Source organism: Tamandua tetradactyla, chromosome 14, assembly GCF_023851605.1.
Source record: "Tamandua tetradactyla isolate mTamTet1 chromosome 14, mTamTet1.pri, whole genome shotgun sequence".
In the NCBI taxonomy this organism is placed as follows: Eukaryota; Metazoa; Chordata; class Mammalia; order Pilosa; family Myrmecophagidae; genus Tamandua; species Tamandua tetradactyla.
The window spans coordinates 85,473,099-85,500,642 of record NC_135340.1 but is presented as its reverse complement, the minus strand read 5'-3'; the positions used below and the strand labels follow the sequence as shown (position 1 = coordinate 85,500,642).

At 41.9% G+C, this 27,544-nt stretch overlaps 2 protein-coding genes across 4 annotated transcripts in view; one reads left to right on the top strand and one right to left on the bottom strand.

Moving 5' to 3' along the window:
• Positions 1 to 479: 479 nt before the first annotated feature.
• CALML4 (calmodulin like 4) lies at positions 480 to 10,663 on the top strand. The gene is given in 6 exon segments (XM_077128335.1): positions 480 to 890; positions 892 to 969; positions 1,061 to 1,091; positions 6,402 to 6,542; positions 7,434 to 7,622; positions 10,398 to 10,663. Coding segments are annotated over 6 exon segments (594 nt in total). The 5' UTR covers positions 480 to 833; the 3' UTR covers positions 10,496 to 10,663.
• Positions 10,664 to 13,084: 2,421 nt separating this feature from the next.
• PIAS1 (protein inhibitor of activated STAT 1) overlaps positions 13,085 to 27,544 on the bottom strand; it is a 147,798-nt gene continuing 133,338 nt past the window's right edge. For 2 of the 3 annotated variants that reach the window (XM_077128327.1, XM_077128328.1), the window contains exons 10-14: positions 24,639 to 24,769; positions 23,780 to 23,960; positions 20,409 to 20,551; positions 17,796 to 17,833; positions 13,085 to 17,039 (exon numbers count right to left, since the gene is read on the bottom strand). In XM_077128327.1, coding sequence (XP_076984442.1) covers positions 16,746 to 17,039; positions 17,796 to 17,833; positions 20,409 to 20,551; positions 23,780 to 23,960; positions 24,639 to 24,769 — 787 coding nt within the window. In that variant the 3' untranslated portion in view covers positions 13,085 to 16,745. The remainder of the gene's footprint in view (positions 17,040 to 17,795; positions 17,834 to 20,408; positions 20,552 to 23,779; positions 23,961 to 24,638; positions 24,770 to 27,544) is intronic. The other variant, XM_077128329.1, reaches the window with a different exon arrangement.

The following is a 27,544-nucleotide window of genomic DNA, read 5'->3' as shown; positions in this document are numbered from 1 at the left end:
CGTCGCGGAGGCGCAGGCCGAGAGGGGCAGGGAGGCGCCCACGCTTCCTGTATGGGGGAGGCGAGCACCGCCGCCGCTGAGCAAACGGGGAGTGGCGGCAGCTCCTGGCGGAAGGGGTGGGGTCGCCGCGTGGGACGAAGACGGAAGGAAGAGCACCTGGGGCGTTGCTGGCCGAAGGAAAGGCTCCCAGGAGGGAGCGGCCGGCGGTGCGGCTGGAGACCGGGACTGAGGCACTGCCCGTCCCCACCAGCGTTCCCCGGGGGGGGCGGGGGAGCGCACGTGTGCCGGCCACCAGAGTCTCCCGACAGCCCTGCAGTGCGGCACAGCAGGGAAACTGAGGGGCCCAAGGGCGCTCAGCGAGTCAGCATCAGAGAAAGGACTGGAATCCAAATCCGAGAGCACCCAAGCCTGTGTGCCTTCCACAGCACCACACTCCTGGCATCCCTCTTGCCTACAAGATGGTGTGTAATGAGCTCTAAGTAAGATACGAGGTGCCACGTGCCCGGCACGTAGTAGGAGCTCGTCAGGGTCCCAGCTTCCTCCCGGGAGAGAGGGGGCAGGTGGTGCAGGGCAGATCCCAGGTTCAGGCCACGGCCCGCTACCCCTACCCCCGGCCGCACGCGCCTCCCGTTTCTGGACCCCCTTCTCGGCATGCGGGGCTCCAAGGAAGGGACAACAGTACCCGTCACTCTGCTCGGCTACAGGGCATAGCTGCCCGGCGCGCGGAGCCCGGAGCCCCGGGAGAGCCCTCCGGCCGGCTCCTCTCCTCCGAAGCCAGCCCGCGCGGCCGGGGAAGCCGGAATCGGACCCCAGTGGCGTTGGGCCGCGTCTCCATGGCAGCCGCGGATTTATTACCCGGGCCTGCAGCCAGCTGGGCGAACTTTCGACTCGGAGCGGGGAGGAAAGGGAACCGGGAAGGGGCGGTGCTGGGAGCGCGAGCCGGCGGGCGGCAGCCGAGGCCCAGCCATGGTGAGGGGGGGTCTGAGTCCGCGCGGCCGCCCGGGCTGGGGAGGGGGCGCGGGGCTGGAGCCCCCTGACTGTTTTCCTCTCTCTGCTGCAGGCCAAGTTTCTTTCCCAGGACCAAATCAATGGTAGGTTGGATTTGCTCTTTAATTAGCAACTCAGCGAAATATGGGTCTCATTAGGCAATTGGCTCTGCTCGTTGTCGTTGGTGGTGGTGGCGGCGGGAGGGGGGCAGCTGGTGGGCTACACACGCAGGGGGGCCGCCCGGGATGGGGCGCTGGCTGGTGGAGGAGGGGGAAGGCTCAAAGGTACAAGTGTGTTTATATCTGTCAGGGTGCTTTACAAGTGGGGGTGACAAGAGAGGGCGCTCACAGGGTCTTTCTCCAGCACCTGAGAAGTTGGCCTTTTTTTTTTTTTTTTGGAAGGACGAGGAATTGGGGCTAGAGAGAGACGGTTTAAGAGGTTGCAGTTGAGGGTCTAAGAAAAGAAGGAAGGGGGGCTTTGAAATGGGCTGAAGTAAAGCAAAGAACCTCCGTCTGCCTGCTCAGGCTACTTCCATCTGCGCCCGGGTGTGCCCGTTCGCAAGGTGGAGGTCAGCTTAAGTGGTCTCTGAGATCCCCTCTGCCCTGACGTCAAGCCTGGCGTGGTGTGAGCACTGTATTCCTGGGTGCCCTGGCCTGCCCGCTCCCCACCAGCCTCCGTCTCCCTTGGTTCTGTTTCCCAAGCCCGAGGGGAGAGAGGGTTCCACAGAACCCAACTTGGGTTGATGTAATAGTATGCGAGGGCCACCATGACAGATTCCTACAGACAAGGTAGCTTTAAAAAAAAACATACAGAAACTTATTCCCACACAGTTACGGTTCTGGAGGCCGGAAATCAAGGCGTCAGCAGGGTCCCGTTCCCTCCAGGGTCGTTGGGGGACAATCCTCGCTGGCTCTTCTTGGCATGCCTTGGCTTGTTACTGCATCATCTCGGTCTCTGCCTCCATCTTCACATGGCCTCCTTCCCTGTGTGTCCTCTCCTCTCTCCAATAAAGATACCAGCCTTTGGATTTCGGGCCCACCCTAATCCAATAGGGCCTCATCTTAACTTGGTTACCTCTGCAGAGGCCCTATTTCCAAAAAAGGTCACCGTCACGGGTGCATATGTCTTTGGTTGGGGGGCGGGGTGCAGCTCAGCCTACCTCAGTTGGGTTACACAGGACTCAGGGGCCAGACCTGGGTCACGGGAGCTGCAAGGCTGCGCATGGGAGCGACCCAACCCGGAACCTCGGGGAGGCACAGCAGCTGCTCCTTGAGGCTGTGCTTCCTGAAGCTGTCCCTGAAGTGCACAGCCTGCAGCCACGAGACTCTACTATTAGTCATGCCATTCCTTCAGGTCTCTGCTAAAACGTTGCTTTCTCAGTGAGGCTTTCCAGACGACTTGAAATAAAGTTGCAGGCACTTGGGGCCTGTAGCACTTTTGGGATCGGTGCCGGGGGTTGGTGGGTCCTGGAAGTGGGCCTAGGACTACCTGGTCAGGGACTCCAGGACCCTGCTTGGTCTAGAATTGGGGTGGAGATTGTGGACTCCAGTAGACAAAGCCCCTTGGGCTTTTTAGACTTCTAACCTCAGGAGTAGAGCCAAGGCCAGCAAGGCCGGGGGAAGGCCAGAGCAGGGCCTCTTAAAGCACAGGGCTCAGGGCAGGGCCCCCACCTTGCCTGGGCCTGACGATGATACTGAATGGTGGACTCAGGGCTGGAGTCCAGCTCTCAGCCTCAGGGTCCCCTCACTGGGTTCTGGAGCTCACTGGCCCTCCTTCTTTGGGCCTCTGTGACTCTGAGAAGGGAAGCTGTATAAGCTGCTCTTTGTAACCCAGCATCTAGCCCCAAGAAAAAGTCCATTGATGTCTAATGAACTAATGAAAGGCCGGCCAGGGGTGGCATGCTGGAGTGGGAAGAACAGGGGCTTTGGAGGCAGTCATACCTGGGATCCAATCACCTCTGAGCCTCAGTCTTTGCATCTGTGAAGTGGAGATACTGATAGCACCTTACCAGGCTGCTGTAAGTGAGGAGTAAAGGGGACCCTCACGTGCCTGACACTTGACCTAGCACGGGCAGGATCGTCCAGGTGTGTGAAACTCCATACTCAAGAATTTTGCAAGCAGGTTTTAAAACACAGCTATTACTAAATAAAGTAGATTCAAACAATGTTCCGGTCCCTGATCCCATATAGAAATATAAAAAGATAGCCCTATTGCAATCATTTGTGCTGAAGCTTTCCCAAAAGGTTTCACTTTAGTGAATATAATTTGCACAAGGGTGAGAAATAATTTAACAGCAGATCACATATCGGATTTAATGCCAATACATTCATTGGAAAAGACGTTTCATTCATTGACCTGCAACCCCATTTGTCAAACCATAGTTGAATTGCAACTATAGGTTGGCTATGGATATGAGTTTGGCAAAATGCAATTGTAATAATCAATTGACTAAGAAATTTAAGATAAAGGATATTGTATGTTTTATTATAATTTGCAAATATGTCAGTAAAATTTACAATAAACTTATGTACAAATAATATTTGCTAAATATCACGCCTCCCCATCAGAGACGGTTTCTAACCTTTTCCAGCACACTCCCGATGTTGGCCTCATCCTGGGCATTTGTGTTTTCAAAGGGAAGGCCTAAAGAGGGTTTTTAATGCAATCCATTTAACTCAGTTAATTCTTTCATTCAATGAATATTTGAGTGCTTTCTTTGTGCCAGCCTTGTTCTAGGGATTAAAGATAGGAGAGCAAATACAACAGACAAACTCCGTGCCCTCCTGGGGTTCACATTCGTTCGAGTAAGAGAATAACAAGAAAACAGTAAAATATGTAGGGTGTTAGGTGGCAAGATACCCCGAGGAGCAGCAGGCTTCAGAGCAGAAAGCTGAGGTCCCAGGGTGGGTGGGGGGCGGATGGAAGGAGAGGGGCCTGGGCCGGTTCTCCCGGCGCCCCTGGTTCCTGAATTCTGAGTTCAGATCTGGCCTTCCAGGCTATAAAGACATATTTGTCAAGGTTGGGGGCTAGAACATCTTTTATGTAGCAGTCTTTTCGCCTGATTTTAGACTTATTATTTATGGACATATAGGAGATGGGTCTCCACTTGAGCCCTGCCTGGCCTTGCTGACGTTTGAGGCTGCAGCTCTCAGTTACTAATGCAGGGGACAGGCAGTTTGCCCATCTGTAAAGCTAGTCCAGTTCTGGACCCTGAGAGTGGGGTGACAGCCTTCCACATTGGTCAGCCCAGTGACGACAGACAGAGGTTGAGGGAGAGCAGCAGTCCCAGCCCTCGCTCATGGGCAAACCCAGACAGAAGGACAAGGTGGGGGTGGCCACGAGAGGCCCCCCTTCCTCCTGGATGCAAGGGACCCCAGAAGCTGCAGCTGAGAGGAGGGCTAAGTGAGGTTAAGCCCCATACCTGGGGGCAGTCCTTTCCTTATCCTCTGAATTGGGGTGGCAGGGTATCCCCACTGGCACAGGGCCATCTTGGAGGGAATTAGGGTCTGCAGGAAGCACAGGTGGGGGTCTTTGGCCCTGCTCCCCGCTGGGTACTCCAGCTCCTGCCACCTGGTCCTGTCTTTGGTTTGCCCCTTTCCAAGCCCAGACTCTGGAAAGTTTTGAAAGAACAAATCAGTGCCCCTTTCCCTCAGCCTCTCTGCAGGCACAAAGATGGTCTATTATCTCTAAACCCCATTAGGCCAGCCTGCCTTTCATTAGCAACCTCCCTGAGATCTTAGACACAAAAGGCTGCTGGCCAGGAGGCTGGGGAGCCTTCATTAGGGAAGGGAGGGTGGTTTGGGGTTTCCTTCTGCCTCCCCTCCCCACCCCAACTCTGCGGTGCTTTGATGGCCTCTGTCCCAGAAAGGAGGGGACAGGGTGGCCTTGTGAGCAGAGCTTTTCTTCAGGAGCCAGGCTGCCCAGGAGCAGATGCTGGCTGAGCTGCCCCCGCCTTCATTGCCTCACCTGCAAATGGCAATGGCAAGGGCCTCACCTCACAGGGTAGCTTGAGGGTTAAACAAGGGCGTGGGGCTAAAGTGCTCAGTATCCTGAGTTGTCTGTTGTTATTGTTATTATTATCAGCTAAAAGGCGGCAGACCCAGGCCTCCGGGGGCGTCACCTGGGTGGTGGGAGGAGGCGAGAGGAGGCACCCAAAGGAGCCGGCAGAGCCCAGGGCTGGGAGGGGCCAACGCAGGGCCAGGGCAGCTTCGTAGAGAGGGGTGGCTGCTTGCTCCTGTGGGCCTCAGTTGGAAAGCAAAAGGGATTGGACTAGAATCACCTGGCGAGCATTTAACCCATTCTCAAGGCAGCCCCATACCCATCTCCTGCATCAGTCTCTGGTGCTGGGGCCCAGGGATCTTCCCAAGCTCCCTTACTGGCTTTACTGGGCCTCCTCAGGGGTTAAGAGCTAGAGGGACAGAGTGGGCCATGGTGGCTCAGCAGGTAAGAGTGCTTGCCTGCCATGCCCAAGGACCCGGGTTGGATTCCTGGTGCCTGCCCATGTAAAAAAAAAAAGAGAGCTAGAGGGACAGATGATGCAGATTCCAGAGTGCCTGTGTGCTCTGCTGGACTGAGTCTGTGGATCTAGAGGGGACTTAGCTCTGACAGCCATTTCATCTCCACTAAGTGCCGAGGAATAAAGAAGTTCAGTGGGCCAGCAGCAAGCCAGATTGCAGTCAGATCTTGGGGGGACTTCCCGACAGTACCCCTTGAAGTTTTTAAGAACAGGATGAGCACCTGGTTCCAGATGACAGCTTGAGAGTCCAGCAGCCTGGAGGCGGGGTGCTGGACAGTTGTATTAAAAGCAACAATAATCACCGTAAATGGAGGACCAGTCTGCCAGGCCTTCAGCAGAGGAGATTTCTGGTGCTTACAGTACCCCAGAAACTGGGCATTCTTACCCCGGTTTCCCAGATAAGCTATGGTATGCAAAGACCCCCTGGGAGTCTGATGCCCTGCTGTGCACTCCTGGTCTCCCTGGCCTGGCCCCGAAGGGCAGGAGAGATTTGACCATGATTTTAGTCAGCTGTGGGAGAGAGAGAGGTAGGGGAAGTTAGGAGAGAGAGCAGATGAGATAGCAGATTAAATACAGGGCATCCAGTTAAATTTGAATCCAGAGAAACAACAAATACCTTTAGTATAAGTATGTGACACACAATGTATGGGATACATTTATACCAAACATCTATCATTTTCTCATCTGGAATTCAGATATCACTTGGCAGGCCTGTATTTTTATTTGCTACATCTGGCAACCCCAGGAGGGGAGAGAGAGGGAAGGGGAAGAGAAAGGGGAGAGGAAGCAAGGTGCTGGGGGAGGGAGGCGAGTGGGGGAAGAAGACAGTGAGAAGTGATGGGGGCGGAAAGCGAACGAGTGGAGTGTTAACTGCTTTTCCCGTCTGGGTTGTGCACAGAGTACAAGGAATGCTTCTCCCTGTACGACAAGCAGCAGAGGGGGAAGATAAAAGCCGCAGACCTGATGGTGGTGATGAGGTGTCTGGGGGCCAGCCCGACACCGGGGGAGGTGCAGCGGCACCTCCAGACTCATGGGATAGGTAAGTGAAGCAGGCCAGAGGTGGCTTGCTCAGTAAGAGGCAGTCCAGCCAGTGGATGAGCCCTGAGCCTGGGGCTGAAGAACCCTGCTAGGGTTGCCAGGGTCCCTTTAGGGCACGGCTGCAGCAGTGCTGGCGGAAGGCAGGCCAGGCTGGGCCCCAGGTGGGCTGCTGAAGGCCTGGAGCTCGTGATGAGATGTTCAGTGGCTTGATCTGTGAGACCCTCACTTCCAGCTCTGAAGAAGGTGGTAGTTTCTTTGGTTCCTGTCTCCTCTGACAGGAAGTTGTAGTAGGTGGAAGTTCTAATTGCCTATGGTTATAGTTTGGGGAGGGCTTGTGCTGGAGAGAGGGGTACAGGCTGGCAAGGCTGGGGTGGAGGCTGCAGAGAAGGGGAAAGGTAGATGAGCAGTTCAGGCTGAGGCTGGGGCTTGAGGCCCTAAGTGAGGTCATCCTCCATTCTTGTGGCTGTGCTTTGATGGTCACCAACAAGGCAGGTGTGACCTTGGCCCATAAGGGGAAGACATGTGGGCATATGTCCTCCAGTTCAGGGCAGGAGGGAAGCACCCCAGAGGGAGCAGAGGAGGTGTTGCTCCATCCTGATCGCATCTCTGCATTGTGATGTTACTCTGTACTCAGCTTCTGTCTCCTCATTAGGCAAAATGGGATAATGATAAACATAATCACTGAGGATTGTTGGGAGATTAAATGGAGGAGATCCAGTACAGTGAGTGGCCATAGTGGGAACTCAGTAAGAGGTGCTACCTCCTCTCCACCACCATGGCACCTCCTGACATAGGTGGCACCTGAGTTGGCTGTGATAGTTTGGACAGGAGGCCAGTTGCTCCCCCATAAAAAAGGCTTTTCATCCCTCTGCTGCGTTTGTGGGTTTTCTAGACAGAAATGGAGAACTGGATTTCTCTACTTTCCTGACCATCATGCACATGCAAATAAAACAAGAAGACCCAAAGAAAGAAATTCTTTTGGCCATGTTGATGGCAGACAAGGAGAAGAAAGGCTACATCATGGCATCTGAGCTACGGTCAAAACTCACGAAACTGGGGGAGAAGCTCACTCACAGGGAAGGTAACCTGGGGCCCTGTCTCCCACAGCTGGAGAGGGATGGAGATTGAGGGGTGGAGACTAAGGCCCAATCCCTGCCTCCAGGATTGAGCAGAACAGTGCAGTTGATGTGTGCCTGAAAGTCAGGACCCAAGGTCAAACTAGGTGAGCTCTGGACCACAGCGCAAGGAAAGAGCTGGAGATCACCCAGGCCCCAGAGGAAGTAAAGCGGGGACCACCACTGGGAAAACCCTGCTGGGGTCAGACAGGCAGCATGGCAGTGGGTCATGCTCTGTATTTGAGCTTTCACTGTGCACCCTCACCTAATGCTTACAACACCCCCATGAGCACTGTCACCCCCTTTTACTGATGAAGCAAGGAGGTGAGGTGAATGGCTGTGAGTAGCAGAGATCGAAATTGAAGGCAGGTCTAGTAGATGCCCCGACACAGCTGTCCTTTGAAGTTGCTGCTGATGCAAATTTGAGCTTTCAAATTGAGATGTTAATTTGGCCCCAATCCTCAGGACCCAGTCAGCTCTAATTGTTCTTCCCCAAGGGGACTCTGGGTGGCCCTTGCTGAGACAGTTGGATAAATACCAACTGTCACACCTTCCTGTCACCAGCAGGACGTCCTGCCTCAAAGCAGGACGAGGGGCCTGGGTCCTCTGGGTAAGCCCTTTGTAAACTGTCGCTAGTGCCACAGCAGCCATCCTGGGTCTGCCCCCAGAGTCCATGTCAGCTGACCCCTAGCGGCTGGGATTTCTAGTTAGGCCAGTGGTTAGCCGTGGTTGGGGTGGGAAGGCTGGGGCTAGGGCATGAGTGGGTGGCAGAAAAAGGATTCAATAATGAGTGACATTTAGCCTTTCATTAAAGGCGGAGTTTGACCTCACAATGAACCAATGGAGGGTTGCAAAGGTGTGGAGTGAGATTTGCATCCTTGCTTCCTCTCTTGGCTGGAGGATCTAAGACAAGTTTCTCCCCAGTTTACTCACTGTGAAGTGAGATTACAATAGATAATCCCTCAAGTCCCTCCATGAGCCAACATTCTATAAACCAGTCTGTTTAGATTTTAACTGCAGAGTCCCAAAGACAGTGCATTTAAAAATAGGGCTACAGAGAGCAGATTCATCTACCCCCTTGCTGTGGCAAGCTGGCAGCTATCACGCGCTCCCTTTTCATTGAGACTGTGTAAATGTGAATGGGGAAAACCTGGGCCTGCCTCCCCCCTCAGGCCTGAGGACCCTGCTCGGCCTTTTCTGTACCCATGTAGTATTAGCATATAGGGCAGCCAGGGTCTCGATTCCTGTGGTTAATGATCTCTGTCTAAAGCAAACACCATGGCCCCTGAGCTCACAGACATCTCATTTGTTTAACCAGCAAAGAAACATTTCAAAGAAACTGGTAATGTTTTCCAGACAAGCAGGGAGACAGATTTCACTTCCTCTTGCCACATGTGGGAGGCAGGAAAGATGATACCAGAAGTAGGGATTCTTTACCCTGGGTGAGTGAAAGAAAATCTTCCGTTTTATTAAAAAGTATTCTTGGAGCAACTGGAGAAGACTGTCAGGGTAGACCTCCCTTCCACTCTCCCCAGATGGCACCATCAGGCTCCATCCTCAGGGTACGAAGCAGGGTGGGCCCCTCTTCTGGACAGGCAGCAGTGCCTGGGCTGGCTGAAAGGGGATACCAGGATCCTCCACTGAGGCTGGAGCTGATGTTGGGCATGTCCACTCGGATGGTTTTAACTGGCTGATGCGTTGAAGCTTCTCTGTGAAATAAGGTAAATTACAGTTTCCTTGATTTTCTAAAAATACCCAGATCAACTATCATTGGATATCAGTTTAGGCTCAGAGCATAGTAATTACACTTCAGAGGAGGATGATTCAGCAGAGGATCACAGTATGTATTTCCTAACTAACTGAGTATTATGAGTAGGGGGCAGCTAGGTTCAGGAGAGGCAACACAGGGCAGTGAGATAGTTTTTGCAGGAGGGTGAGGATGGTCCAAAGAAACAAAGGTGGTCGGCCCTGAGAAGCCACTGTGGAGAAATGCTGGCTGAAATGGCTTTTCTTGCCACAGCCTGGGACAAGCTAGTATTTTGTCCTGAGAATCCAGAACTAGAAGAAACAAGCAAATGTCTTTTACTGTTTTTTTGTTTTTTTTAGCAGGACCAAAGAACAATGGCAGTTTTGTATGCTTTTGAGCTTTAGACACAGTTGTATTTATGTTCCTCTTATAATATGCCCTTCCCCCAGACACACTTTTTTTTCATAGGTGATGGTAGCAGACACCACTTGTTACTAAGTCCCCTATTGGTGTGAGGGCAGGCATGATGCAGAATGCTGATTTGGAAGGGGGAGGAGAGCATGATAGCTGCCAGCATGATAGGGCAATTCAGAGATGGGTAAGGCTGGCCCAGGATGGAGCTACAGAGGGTTTCTGCTGGGATGCCCAGAGGCTAGGCTGTAGAAGGTGACATCTAGGCCAGATATTTTTTTGAAATACAGGTGCGGGGGTCAGGTGTTTTCTGAAAAGCACAGGATGATCTCAGCATCTGAAACCTGATCAGTATATCTCCCCACCTCTGCCCCAGGCCCAGCAGAATGCCTACTTAACTGAAAAGTGAATTGGGTGGTCCCCAAAGGAAAGAAAGTGGGCCATCCGTTTCTGATCACTGGTTTACTTCCTGTTCTACGGGAACAGTCAGGAAGACCTCTGGGGTCTTCCAACCCCCAAAGAATTCGATGAACTATAATGCAATGCCAAAGCCAAACTGAAAAATTAATGTGATTTATTACAGTGGATGATCTTTTCAAGGAAGCAAATATTGAACCAGATGGCAGAGTGAAGTATGACGAATTTATCCACAAGATCACTCTTCCTGCACGAGACTACTGAATGAGGACGAATGCAAGAGAGCCTTCCCAGGGCCTAAAACCTTTGCTGATTAATTTTTAAAAAGAAAAGAGTTCCTTTCACTCCAAGAAGATAGCGAACAGCAGCAAGATGGCATTACCCAGTGTAGCAGAGAGTAGCTAACAATGAAAATAAACTATTTCAGTCGTATTATTAGCATGTCTTTAATAATGAGATTTTTATTGATTTTAATAACTACCATTAGTCTAGCCCTTCACAGCATGGGAAGAGCTTGTGGTTTGAAGTCGGGCCTGGGTTCCAGTCTTGACTCTGCCATTTCCCAGCCATGTGACTTTGGGTAAATAATTTCACCCTTCAAAACCCCAGGGTCCTCACTGAGGCTGGACTCCTGTTGAGATGATGAACTGAGACGATGAGTTGAAAATGCCTTTGCAAACTGTAGAGCACTGAGCAATCCTGAGTTACCATGGTAGTGCTTCTCCTAAAAAGGGCAATCTGCCAAAACACCATATTCTGCATTCAGGTGCTGAAACCATCTTCCACATTTCCAAGAAAAGGCCAATGACGAGAAATAGCAACAACCAAAGAGCTAAAAACAAAAAACTAACTTAGGGCAATATTTCTTGCAGCATCACAGGGCCACTTATAAATTCATATTTCCATCTCAACAGACCATAGTACAGAATTTCCATTCATAGACACAAAGTATAGAGTGAAAACATATTTTTATATAAATGAGGCAGCATCTGCCAAGTTATGGGAAGTGATCTGATTTTACATGCCCATACCAGGAGTCCTTTCAGAAGTCCCCATAAAATATTTGAGCTATCTCCCAGAATATGTTGTAAAGTGGAGAAAGAGGTTTGTGAGATAGGATAGTCTGCTCATGTGGGGGTGGGCCAAACTGATCATTGCCTCAAGCCATCTCCCCCAGACTAATATAAGGAATTATATTAGGGGATGTAACAGGGCCAGTTAGTCTATTTAAGCCTGCAGCAAAGGCCAGAGATTCAGCAAGAAACCTGGAAAACAGTAGTAGGTATACCAGACCTTCCAGCTCAACTGTCTGAGTGCATTACACATCAAAGAGATGCTATGGGCTGCTGCTGCCTGGGCTTCAGAGGTAAGTGCCCATATACTCATCACATCTGCAGATCCACTGGTACTGTGGAGTCACACAGTGGCATACAGAACAGGGGTGGGGGTGAGGGGAAGCACTAAGTACAACAATTTTCATCCTTATGTGTATCAAAATTTGGCTGTGCTGTAGCCTTGTCTAATGGTGCCTTAGTGGCTAAAGCAAAAGAACACCAAATCAAGAAAGGGTTGTGTCTCTTGGGAAGCTATACAAGACAAATTTCTAATAAGGGTCAGGCACTGGGGAAATTGCAGGGAACAAAACAGAGTCTTATTGCAACTATCATGATACCGCATAGCTCCAGACCCAATCAAGGTTATGACAATGAGGTCCCCCCACCCCCACGTTGTAACTGCCAACTGTAACAAGTAGGAATTCACAGGAGCTGCAGAGAGAGGTTTTGTAGGGGGCAGGCAATTAATGGCCTAAGTACCAACTAAGTAGTGATATGCAGCTGGGGAGCCCAGGCCCATGTTGGGTAGAGAAAGGTCCAGGTTTTATGGAGCCCAAGGCTTATACCATCTAGCGACCTTCCTTACAAAAATGTAGAATTTCCAGGGTAACTCCAAGGAACCTGGAAGAGGCCCGAGCAAATGAGGGTCCCTAACACTTAAGACTTCTTTACCTTCAAGGAAGATCCACCGGAGAGCTGGTTAGACAGCAACACCTTATAAACAACAACCACTATTTCACCTTCAGGTAAGGCACAAGGGCCCTAGATCCATAGCACTTAACTCCCAGAGACACTGGAAAGCAAATCCTGCATAGCCCATCTGGAATACCAAGTATTAGACATGAGACAAATAGGATTTAGATGGAATAGGAAGAGGAAGTTCTGAACTACAGTAATCATAAGATCTTTTCCCTCAAAGCTTTTAAAAAAATATATCTATCTCTATCATTGTACCAGTATGGCTTTAAAGCAGTTTTTATTATCATTTGCCAAACAGGAATGTGAAGTATAGATTGCCGAAAACACTGTTGTGGTCATTAGAACCTGGGCTCCTCTTTGCTATGGAGGTTGTATGCTCTTAATTAAGGGGGCTCATTGGCTAGAATTTTAAGAAGCCATGATGTGTTCTGGTTTAAACCTCTATTAGAAAAGGATCTTATGCTACCCACCAGTAGCGTGTCCTGGTTTCACGCTCATCCCCGGAATTCCAGTTGGTTTACCTAGCTCCTGTGTTGTTTACAAAAAAGTCCCTGGTGTTCTTACCACTCAAATTGCAGATATTAAAAAGATTTAAAACTAAGCAGATGCTGTGGTTCATTACAAAGCTAGCCATATTTCAGTAAGAAGTAGAAATGACTGCAGTGTATTCATTACTTACCTCAAAGCATTTTGCAAGAGAATTAGTTACTTGTCATGCTTTGAAAGCTCTGGATGAAAGGCGCTTTGGAAGCACAAAGAATTATCTTCTCATAGGGGTTGTCACCTTGTATACCCAACAGTATATTTTACAGAAGACAAATTAACTGAAGGCTTTTCTTTTATTACATCTAAAGAGCTCTACATAAACAGGTAACATTCAATAGGTAAACAATTTTTTCCAATGCATGTAATAAATATTTTCACTTGGTACTTTTATACAAACTGACATTAGTCTACTATACATTTTTAAAAGCCATTTTACTGGTTTGGCATGCGGTATGGAAATTCTAAGAGAGAAAGTTTTAAGGCATGAATCACAGATTTAGGTTCATGGAATTTATGATAACTTTTATATCTGTTTATATACATTTTCCCCTTTGTTAATTAACAGCAGCACACTCTGGGACCACCAGCTCTTCACCCTCCCTCTTTTTTGAAATCAAAGTTTTGTGTTGTTTTCGTTAAAAAAAATCAGAATTCAACATGTACTGACTGATAAAGCAAAATTCTTACTAAAATAACTTCAAATGTGCTTTAAAGTCCCAAAGATCTAGATGTGTTTTATGTATTTAAAATTGAATTATTTTAAAAATAACAATCTTTCGACAATTATTAGTTTAAAATTGGGATAGAATTTCTTTCTGTTTCAGACATCTGACTCAAAGGAAAATCTGCCAAGAAATCACACTTTTCAGAAGCTTAAGTGAATCTTTCCTAAGTCAGTCTGGAGAATTGTGATAATGCCTAAATTAAGAGAAGTAGAAATATTTTAATGCTCAAAATAAATTAGTCAGCCAACTGTGGCATGGTTAGTTCAGATTGTTTTAAAAAGATGTGTCCAATAATGCCCACAAAATAATTAAAAGCCACTTCAACCCTGCTAGTCAAATAGCTATTTTATCAGAGATGTGCATGTGTGCATGCACACACACACAGAGTATTATATAGAAATACAGGTACAAACATATGCACACCTATTATGAAAAACCAAGGCAAGGGGGATGCTGGCAACTTGCCTAAAGCCTAAAGATTTTGAGAATCACTACCTGTCGACAGACAGTATGTGGGGAAACAAGGGTGGGCTAAGGAAAAGAGATGAAATGACTATGAGCTTTCTTATTTTTTTTTAATTCAGGAGATAAATATGTAATAAATGACTCTACCAAGAATTATTACTGATCATGAAAGTCATTGGCATTAAGCATGAAACCAACAAAGTGATAACTACTAATAAAACATTTTGAAGAAAACAAACTCCTCACAGAGTAGAATGAACTAAAAAAGATAACTGAAAGGTTAATTTCACCCATGCAGACATGACCAAAGCCACTGTACATTAATTTCTCCCTAATATCTGTTCTTCCCTTAGGTTGGTATAATGCAGGACACTGAAGGAAATTAACCTTTTCCAAAACTGGGCTGAACAAAGTAAAGGGACAGGTTTTCAAATGGATCATTCAGAGAGTTTGCAATTCACCATCATATACAAAGTTACTGATCAGAATTCTGAGACCACTAACAACAATGAAAGAAAAGGGGGGAGAGCGACAAGAAAAAAGAAAACTATTCATTTTACCTTGGGTAGTTGAATTAACAGAAATATGTGTCCTATTGCAATGTGAAAGAAGAAGCAACTCCCCACAATTTAGTAATTTCTATCCCAATCTGAATTTAGGTACAAATTATGATATTGTTAGATATTAGCCTAAAGTGATGTGGCAATGAATGTTTTTAAAGGATTTATTCATCATAATACTAGATTCATTTTAAAACCTATTTCTTGTTTTACCTGACACTGAATCTGTTGTTTTTTTTTTTTAATTGCAAATTGTTTAGTAACTATACTCAGCCATTTATGTGTGGTATACACATGCACAGGGGAAGACTATATAACTCACTTGTCAGTCACACACGCATCTATAAATACATATACACATACACACACATATACATATCAACACCAACTTTTTTTTTCTTCAAAATTCAAGTCAACAATTTAGTGGCAGAGATGTTGTAAAAAACACATTATTTTTAGATGCCATATAGTCATGTGAACTATTAAATTTACCATACAGGTGAAGATACAGCCATCTTGAATTCTATCTGGATTGAAGTAGGTTTAAAAAGACAAGTTTACATACAAAAAGTGGTCCTTCATCAACTCTGAGAACAACCTGTTGACAGTAACAGCTGTGATATAAAAATCCAGTCAGGAAAACTGGCAATCATTATGCTCCTTCTTTATCTTTTCTGTTAAACCTGCACTCTTGATCAGCTATAGAAATATTTCTCATACCTGAGAATGTAACACCTTCTCCAATGAGGATTTTGAACACAAGTAGAACCACTTTTCCTTCCTTCCGCCCTCACTCATCTCCTGAAAAACAGCTTTCTTTAATATATTTACATAGTAATAAAAATAGATCAGACTAATCTATGAATTCTAAGAAACAAAACTCTCCTATATCATGCTTCTCTTTAAAAGGTGAAGAAAAAAACAAAACAAAACAAACAAGGAAGATAGGCTAAGAAAATAAGTACACAGAGAATTAAAAAAACTAAAAATAACTAAGACTCAAACCCATTTTAAATTTCAACTGTTTATCAAAGAGTAGATGTTTACAGATTGACATATGTGGTGCATGGTATTTCCCACACAGATTTACTTTTAGAAATAATTGTCTTTCTTTTTAGAGGTGACCATAACCTTACCTTTGTCAGCTGTACCAAGATATGCAATGGGGCCTTCTAAACTATTTTTACTTCCTACTTCAGTATGAAGATCTTCTTACCCTGTGGCCAAAAAAGCAGGTGTTCACAGACTTGGTTTAAATACACAATACTGGCAATCCAGATTTAGAATAAAGAACTAGACTAATGTGTATTATTCACAGGTCTGCCAAGCCTACTCCTTACCCTGACAGCTTTATTCCAATATCTCTAAAATATATTCTCAGGGGGTGTATAACAAACAAGAGAGGATATGTGATGGAAAACATGCAATTGGGATAATCAATAAAGATGCTTACATGTGAGTTCAAGACCTTCAAAGCACTCTGAAAGAAGCAGGCAACTGATATATCAACTGAATGCAAACTTGGGAGGTGAGGGAACAGCAGTAACAGGGAAAATACACACAGGCACACACACTGAACACATACCCACGAGCTATGTCTTGAAAATACAAATGCAGTGAACAGATGAGAATTATAACTTAAGGCTAGATAAAATATGCACACACTCATACAAACAGAACGCAACTTTGTCATTTTTAGAAATTGGAAATTAAACCTATCTCCCCCCAACCCCCTCCCCACAACAAAGAAAAGCCCACAATTTAAAACATGCAAGCATTTTTTTCTGTTTTTTTTTTTGCAAATAAAATAATGCCATTTTTCTGAAGTAAAATAAAACCAAAACCATTGGACAAATGATGAAAAAAGTCTTCAGAATCCAGGAAAAAAATGAACCGAAGGTGGTTTGTGGGTGTGTGGTTTTGTTTTTGTTTTTTTTTTCTTTTCTTTTTTTTACAAGTGTTTTATCAGACAGGCAGTCTTAGATTTTTATATACAAAAGTAAAACTGAAAATATAGTTTTGTTCTCTGTACATTTCTTTTAATTTTTTCCCTAAAAAAAGGAAAAAGAACACACACTTGTGTACTTTTCTAAACAGAATAAGGTAAAACAGAGCACAAAGTTCTCTTCTTTCTGCCAAGTTCATTTAATCTGGGGTGGGGATGGGAGCAGCAGGGGCAAGAGAATCAGTCCAATGAAATAATGTCTGGTATGATGCCGAAGATGGATGCTGTGTCCGTGCTACTCCTGTTGGTGACGGTGTGGCTGTGGCTCTCCCGTAGGCTGTTGGAGGACACGAGGCTGCTGTTACTGCCGCTACTGCTCCCATTGGTGGTTGGCAGAGAAGTACTGCCTCCTGCACTTAACTGATCAAGAAACATCTGCGAGGAGGTATACGGAAAAAACCGAGACGAGTGTAAGAGGTCTTGATCATCTGAAACGGCTGCTGCGGCAGCAGCAAGGAGGGAGGTGTTGTAATGCTACGGAGGAAAACATAAGATTAAAAAAATGTTAATTACTTATAAATTTTCTTGGTAGAACAAAATCCTAAATCTAATATATTTTGAGTATCTGATGTTCCTGAGATATTTTATAAGACATTTTACAAAATTAAATGACCTTATATAATGATTTTTTTCTTTTTCTTTTTTTTTTTTTGCATAGGCACCAGGAATCGAACCCAGGTCTCCAGCATGGCAGACAAGAACTCTGCCTGCTGAGCCACAGTGGCCTGCCCTATAATGATTTTTGACAATGAGAACTTTTGGATTTAAAACTAGACCAAAAATAAAAAACAAAAAACAGATGAAAAATCTGAAATAAAAATTCAGTTTTTAATTAAAAAATTTAAGTTTATGTTTTAATTTGTACTGCAAATGACTCTCAAAATTCTATTTCCAAAGAGGCATAAAGGCTCAGATGAGGCAGGGGGAGGATAGTTCACGCTCTTTTAGGAAAATATATGGCTAAGAAATCTATCAGTTAACATTACTCACAGCTTACTGTTTCTTTGTAAAGCAGTATTTAGAAGCAACAAATATACTGTTCTTACTGTATACTCAGGCATAGCTGAAACAAAGAGATTTTTATTTAAATTCTTAAAACAATATAATGGGAATGACCACTCTGAAGTTTCTAAGGAAACTTATTTTCTTTCTCTTGGCTACATATTATATACTTTTAAATATTTTAGTGTACAGTTATAATAATAGTAATTTAAAATATATATAGCATACCTGATTGTCTCCTGATAAGAAAGGAAAGAAATCTAATCCTGTAGGGAAAAAAAGTATTTTCATTTTAGAATAGAAGAAAAAAAATCCCCCTAAATGCTTCAATATTTCAAAGCAAATATACATCTTAAATGCTATATCATTTAGAATTTTATTTAAACATTAACAGTTGAGAAGGATAAGTTTTATACTCTTTCCAAGTCTAGATTACTAAGGCCAAAGTCCAAGCTTTAGCAATGATTTCCATTCCACATGACTTCCATGTATGGGACTTGCACATATAATCATTTGCCCTCATTTTACAGAGCAGAAAGTTTGAAGTTAAAAGAATTTAAGTAAGTTTTAGCAGAGATTTTCTGTTTTCAATGGCTCTTTCTCAAAAATATTCTCTTGCTACCATCTGCAACAGGTTCAAACTTAGGAGATTTTCCGTGGCACAAGGAGGGGGAAGGGAGCTGAGAGAGGGCCGTGAGTTGGGGTGGTGGCTATGACCAAAAGACCCTAGCTCCCAGGGATTCACTGTAAGCACGCCCCTTTCAATGCACATTCTTGTCCATATCACCCAATGTGTCGTGCGATGAAAGACTAAGTAAACTAATACGAATGAAATGCCTCACACCTCATTGTTTAAACTTTGGGGAAAAGTACAATAAGCAGATGGAGATAAAAATATATCAACACAAATACTCTGAAAGTTAAGTTGAGTGGGATCCACCCACTGTCTACATTAGAACACATTACAATAGAAGGACCTGCAAAATGTACGGGATTGAGGTTCTTCATGGGAGACTTCACACTGGGCTAAGTGAGATATAGGGCTACACTGCTGAATAGGATAGCCATTAACTACATGTGGTTATTTTGAAAGTTATGAAGAGTAAGTAAAATTAAAAATTCAGTTCTTCAGCCACATTAGCCACATTTGAAATATTCAACAGGCACACATGGCTAGTGGCTATTATACTGGCCAGTATAAATTTAGAACATTTCCCTTAATACAGAATGCTTTATGGGACAGTGCTGAAATGGGGCTTTCATTAACAGTCACAAAGAACCAACTCAACTTTTCCAAGCCCCATGTTCATCTGCCAGTGGGCCTGGATTATTTTGTAGGGTCCCAGGGCCTAAGCTTAGGGAGGAACTTCGGCCATTCTCTGCTGACTCGACAGCGTTTACGATGGCACGCCCTGCCAGTGCGTGTGGTTAAGGAAGCGCCACATGCCCTCTGGCCCAGAGGGATATGGTCTGGCCATGCTGGTGCGGAATTAAAGAGGCTAGAAGAGGAAGGAAGGGACTAAAGAGGTCAGGAAAGGAAGTGAGAGTGACTGCATGGAGACCTAGCTTTCTTACGGGTAAAACCAATAAAAATGGTTGTGTGTGTCTATATATGGAAAATAGTGAAAAACACAGTGACTGGCAGGACCTAACATTAAAACAAGGTTGCAAGACACTGAATTCTTAAACAGCCTTTAAAATAAATGCCCAATAAGACAATAACAACTGAAATTTATGACACAAACAAAATATTTACACATTTGTCACACAAATATCCCTTTCTTATTTTAGTTAACAGCTTGCAAAGCCTTAAGAAAGAGCCTTCCTAGTTAAGTGGTTCCCTCATCCCCATCTCCAACTCAAGATCTTCTGAAAATATATAATCCTTTTCAGAAGGGAGTCATGCTCACTTTTCACCTAAAGGATTTTGAATAATGACACATCTTTACTTTGAACAAACCAACTAATGACCAAACAATTTAAACAAACACTATTCAAATTATTTATCATGTTTTTAATGAAGATTATAAATTACATGTTCATAAGTAATGTTCTTGATATATTAAATGAATAAAGCAAGTTTCAGGAAATAACATTCTATTCCAAAAACAAAAAAACTTTGTGCATGTGTTTCTTATGTGTAGAAAAAGATCTGGGAAGATATCAAACTGTTAAGAGTAGTTGTAACTTCTGGAGAGTGAATACGGGAGGGGGTAAAGGGAAGTGTTCATTTTAGTTTTGCAACTGAATTTCTACAATAAGCATATACTTTTTTTGTAATAAAAAAAGAAAAAGATGTACTGAGACAATATGGCTAATATACAAGTTATTAAATTACAAAGATACATATAAACAACTAGTAACTCTTTTTGATAATGCAAATAATGATTATGAACTCAAAATATATCATACAAATGAGTGTACGGACATTGCAAACTACTTTTAAAAAGGATGAGACTCATTAGAAAAAAAATTTTAATATTTCCATTCAGTATTATCTACACGATAGGATAACATACTTACCCATGATGCCTGCTACATTATAAACAGAATTAGGGAACAGAAAATAATATTCATAAACATAAAAATTAAAAGCAATATATTGGAAACCACCCAACACAATTTGCAGAATACTCTGGTAAAACACTGGCTATAAATGTAGGTACCATTAGGGACCTGGTCCTGCATTTGTGACCACAATGTAAGTATCTTCCAGTTTTCTGGGTCCAGACCCCGTTCCCCGAATCTTTCCATTCTTTCTTGGACTCACTGAGAAAAGGACTATATAGATCAAAGGCACTGATAATGCTAAGTGACAACAGAAAAGAACTGGCAACTCACCTTGTAAATCATAAGGCATGGGTGTCATGTGGAAAGGATGCCTGTAGTCTTGGATGAGGGATGTGTTAATGTAGCTCGTGTCTACAGCAGGGAGGCTTGGGGTACGGGACACTGGAGATGCTTGATGAGGAAGACTTAAAATGCTATAAGGAGGAAAAGTGGGCATAATTTTAAGCAGTCAGTCGAATTTCCAAGTTTAAGAAACACAGGATCTCACAATGAGCTCTAGCTCTTAGACTGGGAAATAAAAGTAAAAAGCAAGTAAAGTAATGTATAAAATTATATTATCTATAATTATTAAGAAACATTTGTACACTTTGTAGCATTTTACAAAAGATACAGGGAGAATGGATGCAATGGCATCAAACAAATCACTTGCTATGTTCAGAACATCATAATCTACACTCTCAGAACGCAGGTGAAAGGCACAGCTGAGCCAACTCATGGGATATAGGATATCTATAGCAGAGGAAATCCTAAAACCTTTTTAAAACGAGCACTGGAGTTTGGCTAGTAAAAAGTCCAGGTAATTCTTAAAAAAACACATATGAACTGGGGGAAATGTAGCAATTTGAGCAGTTAGGATTTAACAGCTAACTCACCAGACTTGTAAACTTTATCAAAACGAAAAGTAGATCTTGTTTATCTTGGTATACCTAATATACTCAGCACTATCATCAGCAAACTGTTTGTAGAAAAGGCCCACTGAAAGAATGAAGGCAGTGAGACAAGCAGAAGAAATGCTTCAAAATGAACAAGCAATGAAGAGTTTTAAAGGGGAGAATAGCATAATCAGAAGGAAAAAAAAGGGACCTTGAGAAGAATAGGATGAAATGTTTAACTTAATGGTCAAAACCAAAGGAGTCTGTCTTTTTTTAAAATAAAATTCCATTTATAGTATTTGGGGTATGGAATGCAATTTCAATAATATACAACTTTTTAAAAAATGCCAAAGTGTGATTTCCAGGAATACTAATGGGCATCTACCAAGTGAATGGGATATGAAGCATAAAATACACTTTCATCTGCCTCACAAAAAATGTTTCGTCTAATGGAAACTTTAATTAAACCTCTAACAATCTATAAAAAGTACCACTTTTCATTAGCTGTCTCCTCCGACAATGCCTAAGGGATTACAGGAGAGAAGAAAGTAGTTGAAATGCTTGTCTTTAAAAACATCTCAGTATACCAAATAGTACAGGACATTTCTGAATGAAATGCAAAACCAGAAGCACACTCAGTGGCAGAAGTTAAAAATGTTTTACATTTACTGATGCTTTGCCTCTTTCTAGATTCTGGATACCTTCTTTTCTCTCAAATCTATGATAATGTTCTGAGGTGCATTTCTATCTTTACACAGCACAATAACAAAAACAATATGCTGGGTTTAAGTTTCTACTTATTGACTAATTATTATTGTAAAACGACCACTAGTATTGAATATAGTAATACCCTACTTCTAAAAATATCATAAACTTTCAGGTTTCCTGTTTTTTTTTTTATCTGAAAATACAGAAAGAAGGATATGGCATTTGAAAAATACTATATCTGGGTTCAATTAGTTACTGGAAAGCTCAGGAAGTACTTAATGCATCTAATGTAATTTTCCAAAATAACAAACATAGAATTATTCTGGGAGAGACAATAAAGTAAATATCCAAAGAAGAAACATTAGATTCCTTAACCCTCAAAAGTTTCCTTTAAGGAAAAAAATATACAGTTAGACAGTAAAACCACTCAGAGTTTATGTATATACATGTATGACTACTATTAATAGTCTAAAGAGAACTATCATATAATGATGCATTAACCCATAAATTACTTATACGGCCAGAGGTTTATGAAAATTCTGTTAGTGTTACAATTGCAGCATTTAAAAAATGAGGTGACAATATATATTTGGTCATACTATGGCCTGACATTAAAAATAAAATATCTTGAAATAAAAATTCTATAGATACCTACTTAAACTATGATAACTTCAGAAAACCTGACTTTCTTTTTGCTCCCTACTCAGATTTATAAAATAAGTTGTTTTAATAAGAAGATCAGGCTTGCTGAGAAATATCCAACAAGGTAGGTTTTATTAGAGCTAATGTTCTCAGAGTAGGATTTAAAGAATTAGTGTTTAAATACTCATTTTGTTTACAGTAATGATACTGTTTTTAATGTCTTTCTGTAGTAAACTAAGATAAGCCTCTAGAATGAAAATATAAACCTTTAATATGTTTAGTGGCATTATGAAGATTTCTAAAATAGTCAAAGTCCTGTAACAAGTGAGAAACTACATTTAAAGTGATTGTGCGTTTTACTGCTGCAATTTTATCTTTCCACTCACTTCAAACATATCCAAATGTGAGATCTTTTAATCTCATCAAACAAGGAAATGCCTGCTCTTAGACTGGTGTCAATTTTCCGTCTTGAACACTGAAATCTATAGCCATCTCATCTACAGACTTTCCTTCTTTCCCTTACATTTTTCTTCAGATACTACTCTTTGTTAGAAGATTTTTAAAATAGCTCCTATTTTATTACCACAGGCCACGTGATTCTCCTGATACACAACCAAATGGGGCATGTCTATTTCTAGATTTACCATTAGTGTGGTATGCTAAAATTGTGTCATAGCAAAACATGAAGTCTTTTATCTCCAATGTGTCTCAATAGAGCTAGAGTTATATACTTGTTTTATCACCCCTTACAAGGTGTTACTCGTTTTAGCATCTAACATGTTTAGCATGCAGTGTTTTACACAAAGGAGATAACCACTGTTTCATGAATTGAACTGAAGCATAACCAAGGTGCACTATTACTGATATGAACCCTAATGGAAAATATGGGAAATTAATCTGAAAAACAAATAGGTAATGTGTCAACCTAAGTCACCTTTCACTTCTTTCAGTGATTCTTTCATTCACACATATTCCTGAGACAGGTGTAAAGTGTTCAGCTTTCTTTTTCTGCTTTCTACTTGAAAAGCTCAACTTAAGAGTTATTTTCATGGTATACATTTTCCAGTTTTGAATAAAAGTTCTAAACCTCATGAATAGCATCAGGATCACCTGAGAACTTACTAGAAATGCAAATTTTCCCAGTTTCTAATCCTGAAATAGATATTGGGGGAGAGAAGATGGGTTACGCATACCGAAGCTTGAGAACCACTGTACTAGAGTCATCTTTCGGTATGACGAATACAGCACTCAAGTAACTCCTTTAAAGAATATTGTGTACCTGAGAAAAAAATTAGCCTACACTTTGATTGCTAAATTAAGTTTTACAATCATGAATAATCATTTTATTTGGCAGGTCTTTTAAACCATATTTTGCTGCATTAACTTTCATGACGAAGTTTGCTTTGTTTCAGCACTCACCCTTTATTATTTAATGGTGATGTAGGAGACAGAGAAGGGCAGGTCCTCTTGGCAGATGGCTCTTCATCCTCTTCATCAGATGAGCTGTCTATAGTTAGGTCAATCACCTCAACTTTCTTGTTTTTACTTGAGGACTGGTGGTGAGAAGTCACTTGATGTTCCAATGTGGAGCTCAAGCATCCTGTGGGGGAGTGATTAAAACACAAGGTAAATACCTATGACCTTTTTTCTTTTCTCAGTGTCCCAATGGATTAATTTATAAGTTATAGTTTAGACTCACAATATTGCTGGGGTCAGAAAGTGGAAATCCAGAAGTGGCTCTGCTCCCTTAAGCTTAAAACTACTATTTGTTATTTGATGTCAACTAATTATTTTGAGAAACAATTTTGGATTAGGGTAAACAATCAATGTTCTTTGTCCACTTCAGGAATAAAAGCAGTTTGAGCACAGACCTTGTATATTACCTATGTAGCACGTGACATACTTAGGCAATACTATAGTAACTTTTTTTTTTTAAAAAGTCATAGCCCCCATTCAGGGGCAAAAAAAAAAAAAGTTCACTCTCTATACCAAATATGTTAAAAATTTAAAAGGATACAATTTCAAAATCCTGACTTCACATGTGACTTAGTAGACTATGTTACTTTGAAATCTCATATCAGAAAATTTTTAAATGATGGCAAAAGTGAATTTAAAAGTAGTTCTACTATTTCTGAACATCTAATCACTAATTTAATAAGAGTCATTGAGCGATCCATAAACTACTCTTTGTTTTTAAAAAAATTTATGCATTTTAATACTGAAAATGAAGGCTTTACAATAGCAGGGAGACAGCATCATCCTTTTGGAAAATACTCACCATCAACTCCATTGTAAGAGGCAGAAACTTCCTGAACTTCCTTTTTTGATCTCATAGGTGCCCAAGAGCCATCTTCCTTAAACTGTATTTCGTCACAATCTGTACAGTACTTTAGGATTTCCATAAACAAGCTATAAAAAACAATTTGTCCCCTAAATATCACATTTTAATAAAAAATAACTTTGAATTACTACTGTTTAAAAAATATTCACCAAGACCTAAGGGCATAATGACTGAGGAATGGAAGTGTTATGTATACAAACAGCGGACCAAAGTGGCTGCAAGAAGGAATGAAGCTGTGAGGCATGCAACTAGGTGAATGAATCTTGAGGAAAGTATGCCGAACAAAATGTCAGAAACAAAAACACAAATATTATCATGCCTCACTCACATGGACTAGTTATAATATACAAACTTGGAGAACTGAAGTCAAGAGCATGGGTTATCAGGTTGGGGCTAATATAAAGGAGCATCAGGAGACTGAGAAAGCTTTCTTGACCAAAAAGCGGGAGAGAAATGAGACAAAATAAATAAAAAGAGACAAAATAAAGAAATGAGACAAAATAAAATGAGTCAAGAGGTATCCTGGAGGTTATTCTTCTGCATTATACAGGTATCCTTTTTAGTTTATCGTGTACTGGAGTGGCTGGAGGGAAGTACCTGAAACTGCTGAACTGTATTCCTGTAACTTTTTCTTTGACATTAAAAAAAATTTTTGTTATTGAGAAATCTTCACACACATAAAGTCCATCCATAGTATACAATCAATGGCTCACAATATCATCTCATAGTTGTATATTCATCACCATAATCATTTTTAGAGTATTTACATCATTCCAGAAAAGAAAAAAAAAAATGCATAAATCCCATACCCCTTTATCCCATCCTCTCATTAACCTCCAGTTATTTCAATTTTTTACCCTTTATGTCCCCCTCTATAATTTATTTATTTATTTATTTTACTCATCAGTCTATACCTTGGATAAAAGGAGCACCAGACAAGGTTTGTAGCCTTGATTCTTAAAGATGACTGTATAACTATATAGCTTTTACAACATTACTGTGTGATTGTGAAAACCTTGTGTCTGATGGTCCCTTTATCCAGGGTATGGACACATGAGTTAAAAAACAAGAACAAAAAATAAATATGCGATGGGGTAAAAAAAAAAAAAAAGAGTAGATTGAAATACGAGTGGTCAATGAGAAGGAGGGATAAGGGGTATGGGGTCTATGAGCTTTTTCTTTTTTCTTTTTATTTCTTTTTCTGGAGTGATACAAATGTTCTAAAAATCACGGAGATTAAAACACAACTATATGATGCTATTGTAAGCCACCGCTTATAAACTTGGGATGGACTGTACATGTATGAAGATATCTCATAAAAATATTTTTAAAAATTCACCAAAATATGAAAACATTCAAATCTTCTATATTTGGTACAAATATAAATAAAGAACAAGAAGTTAGAACAGATGAGTTGTATATTTTATCAATATCTAATGTGAAATAGGAAAACAGTTACTTAAATTATGGTGTATTTATATAATAACATATATAGTCATGAAAAGTAAAGTTTTCTGAGGGAAATGCTCATGAGAAGGGCAAGAAAAGAAAAATCTACATTTTAGAAATAAAATTCTATGTATGAGTAGGCATATAAACAGCAGTTATCTATGGGTGATAAGATTATGGCTATTTGTTTTCTTTACACTTTTCTTTTTTTGTATCTTCTATACTGCCTATAAGAAGCATGTTTTATTTTATAAACTGAAACAATCATATAAAAATACACCAATCAAATCTCCTTGATAAAAATATTTCACTGACATTAAAAAATGGTATTTATAAAGAATGTGTAAAATTAAATCCTTCAGCTTATGGTGTCAAATGAAAGGAAAAGATAAAAATTAACAGTGTACAGTCACAATTATGTAAAAACAAAAACCAGAAAATTAAATGTCAAAAAAAGCTTCTCCTTTCTTTCTCTGTACGTTCTAATTTTTCAAGTGCGTATATATAACCCAAGAAAAAAATCTCCAGTAGAGGGGAAAATTCTAAAACTACATAACCTACAGAGTTGGCAAATTAGTACTATTTAATTCAGATTTAATGATCATTGCCATTTCTGAAAAATTGAACATAAAATTCTGAGATTATAAATTGCTCCCTGCACCCCGCCCCCATGTGACTGGTCTGACATCTTTCAAGCTCTGGGTTATCTTTGCATTCTCAAATATATTGTTTGTTATATTAAAACTTTAGACTCCCACATTTTCTCAAACAATATAGATAAAATGCCTTAAAAGCTTTGCTAGAAGAATACAGAAAATATTATTAGTAGATCCTCCTTTTTACAACGTGTTATTTTTGTCCCATGGTAAGAAGGAAAAAAAGGAGACCACAGAGTAAGGGAAAATTCAGAAGAGCATTTCAAGATTTCTGACAGGACAGAAAAAATACACGACTGTTAAAAACAAACTAACAACCAACCAACCAACTTGCCTATTGTGACACTGCAGTCAGACAAGAAAGAAAAGGGTTAAGTATTACAAAGAAAAGAGAAAAACAAAGTAAGCTGCTATATTCAATTTGCTGAGCAGTTTTAGGAGTCCTTACAGTGGGAAAACAGGTATGATGGGCTATGACTGAAATTTGATCCAATCTCCAGAAACATGCTAACATCTATTAAAAAGCTTAATTTTTGGTTAGGTTCAGTTAACCAGTTTCACAATTCTTTCATTTTTTTCTCAAATACAGTTTACATGTCTAGGGATAGATGGATTCATGTTAGGAGAAGGCTATGTATACCCCTTGCTTTGAATCACTGGTGCTTTGGATGTCAAGAAGCACTAATGGTGAAACATGCATCTCCAAAACAAGGGGACATCAAGTTAACACGGAAAAAA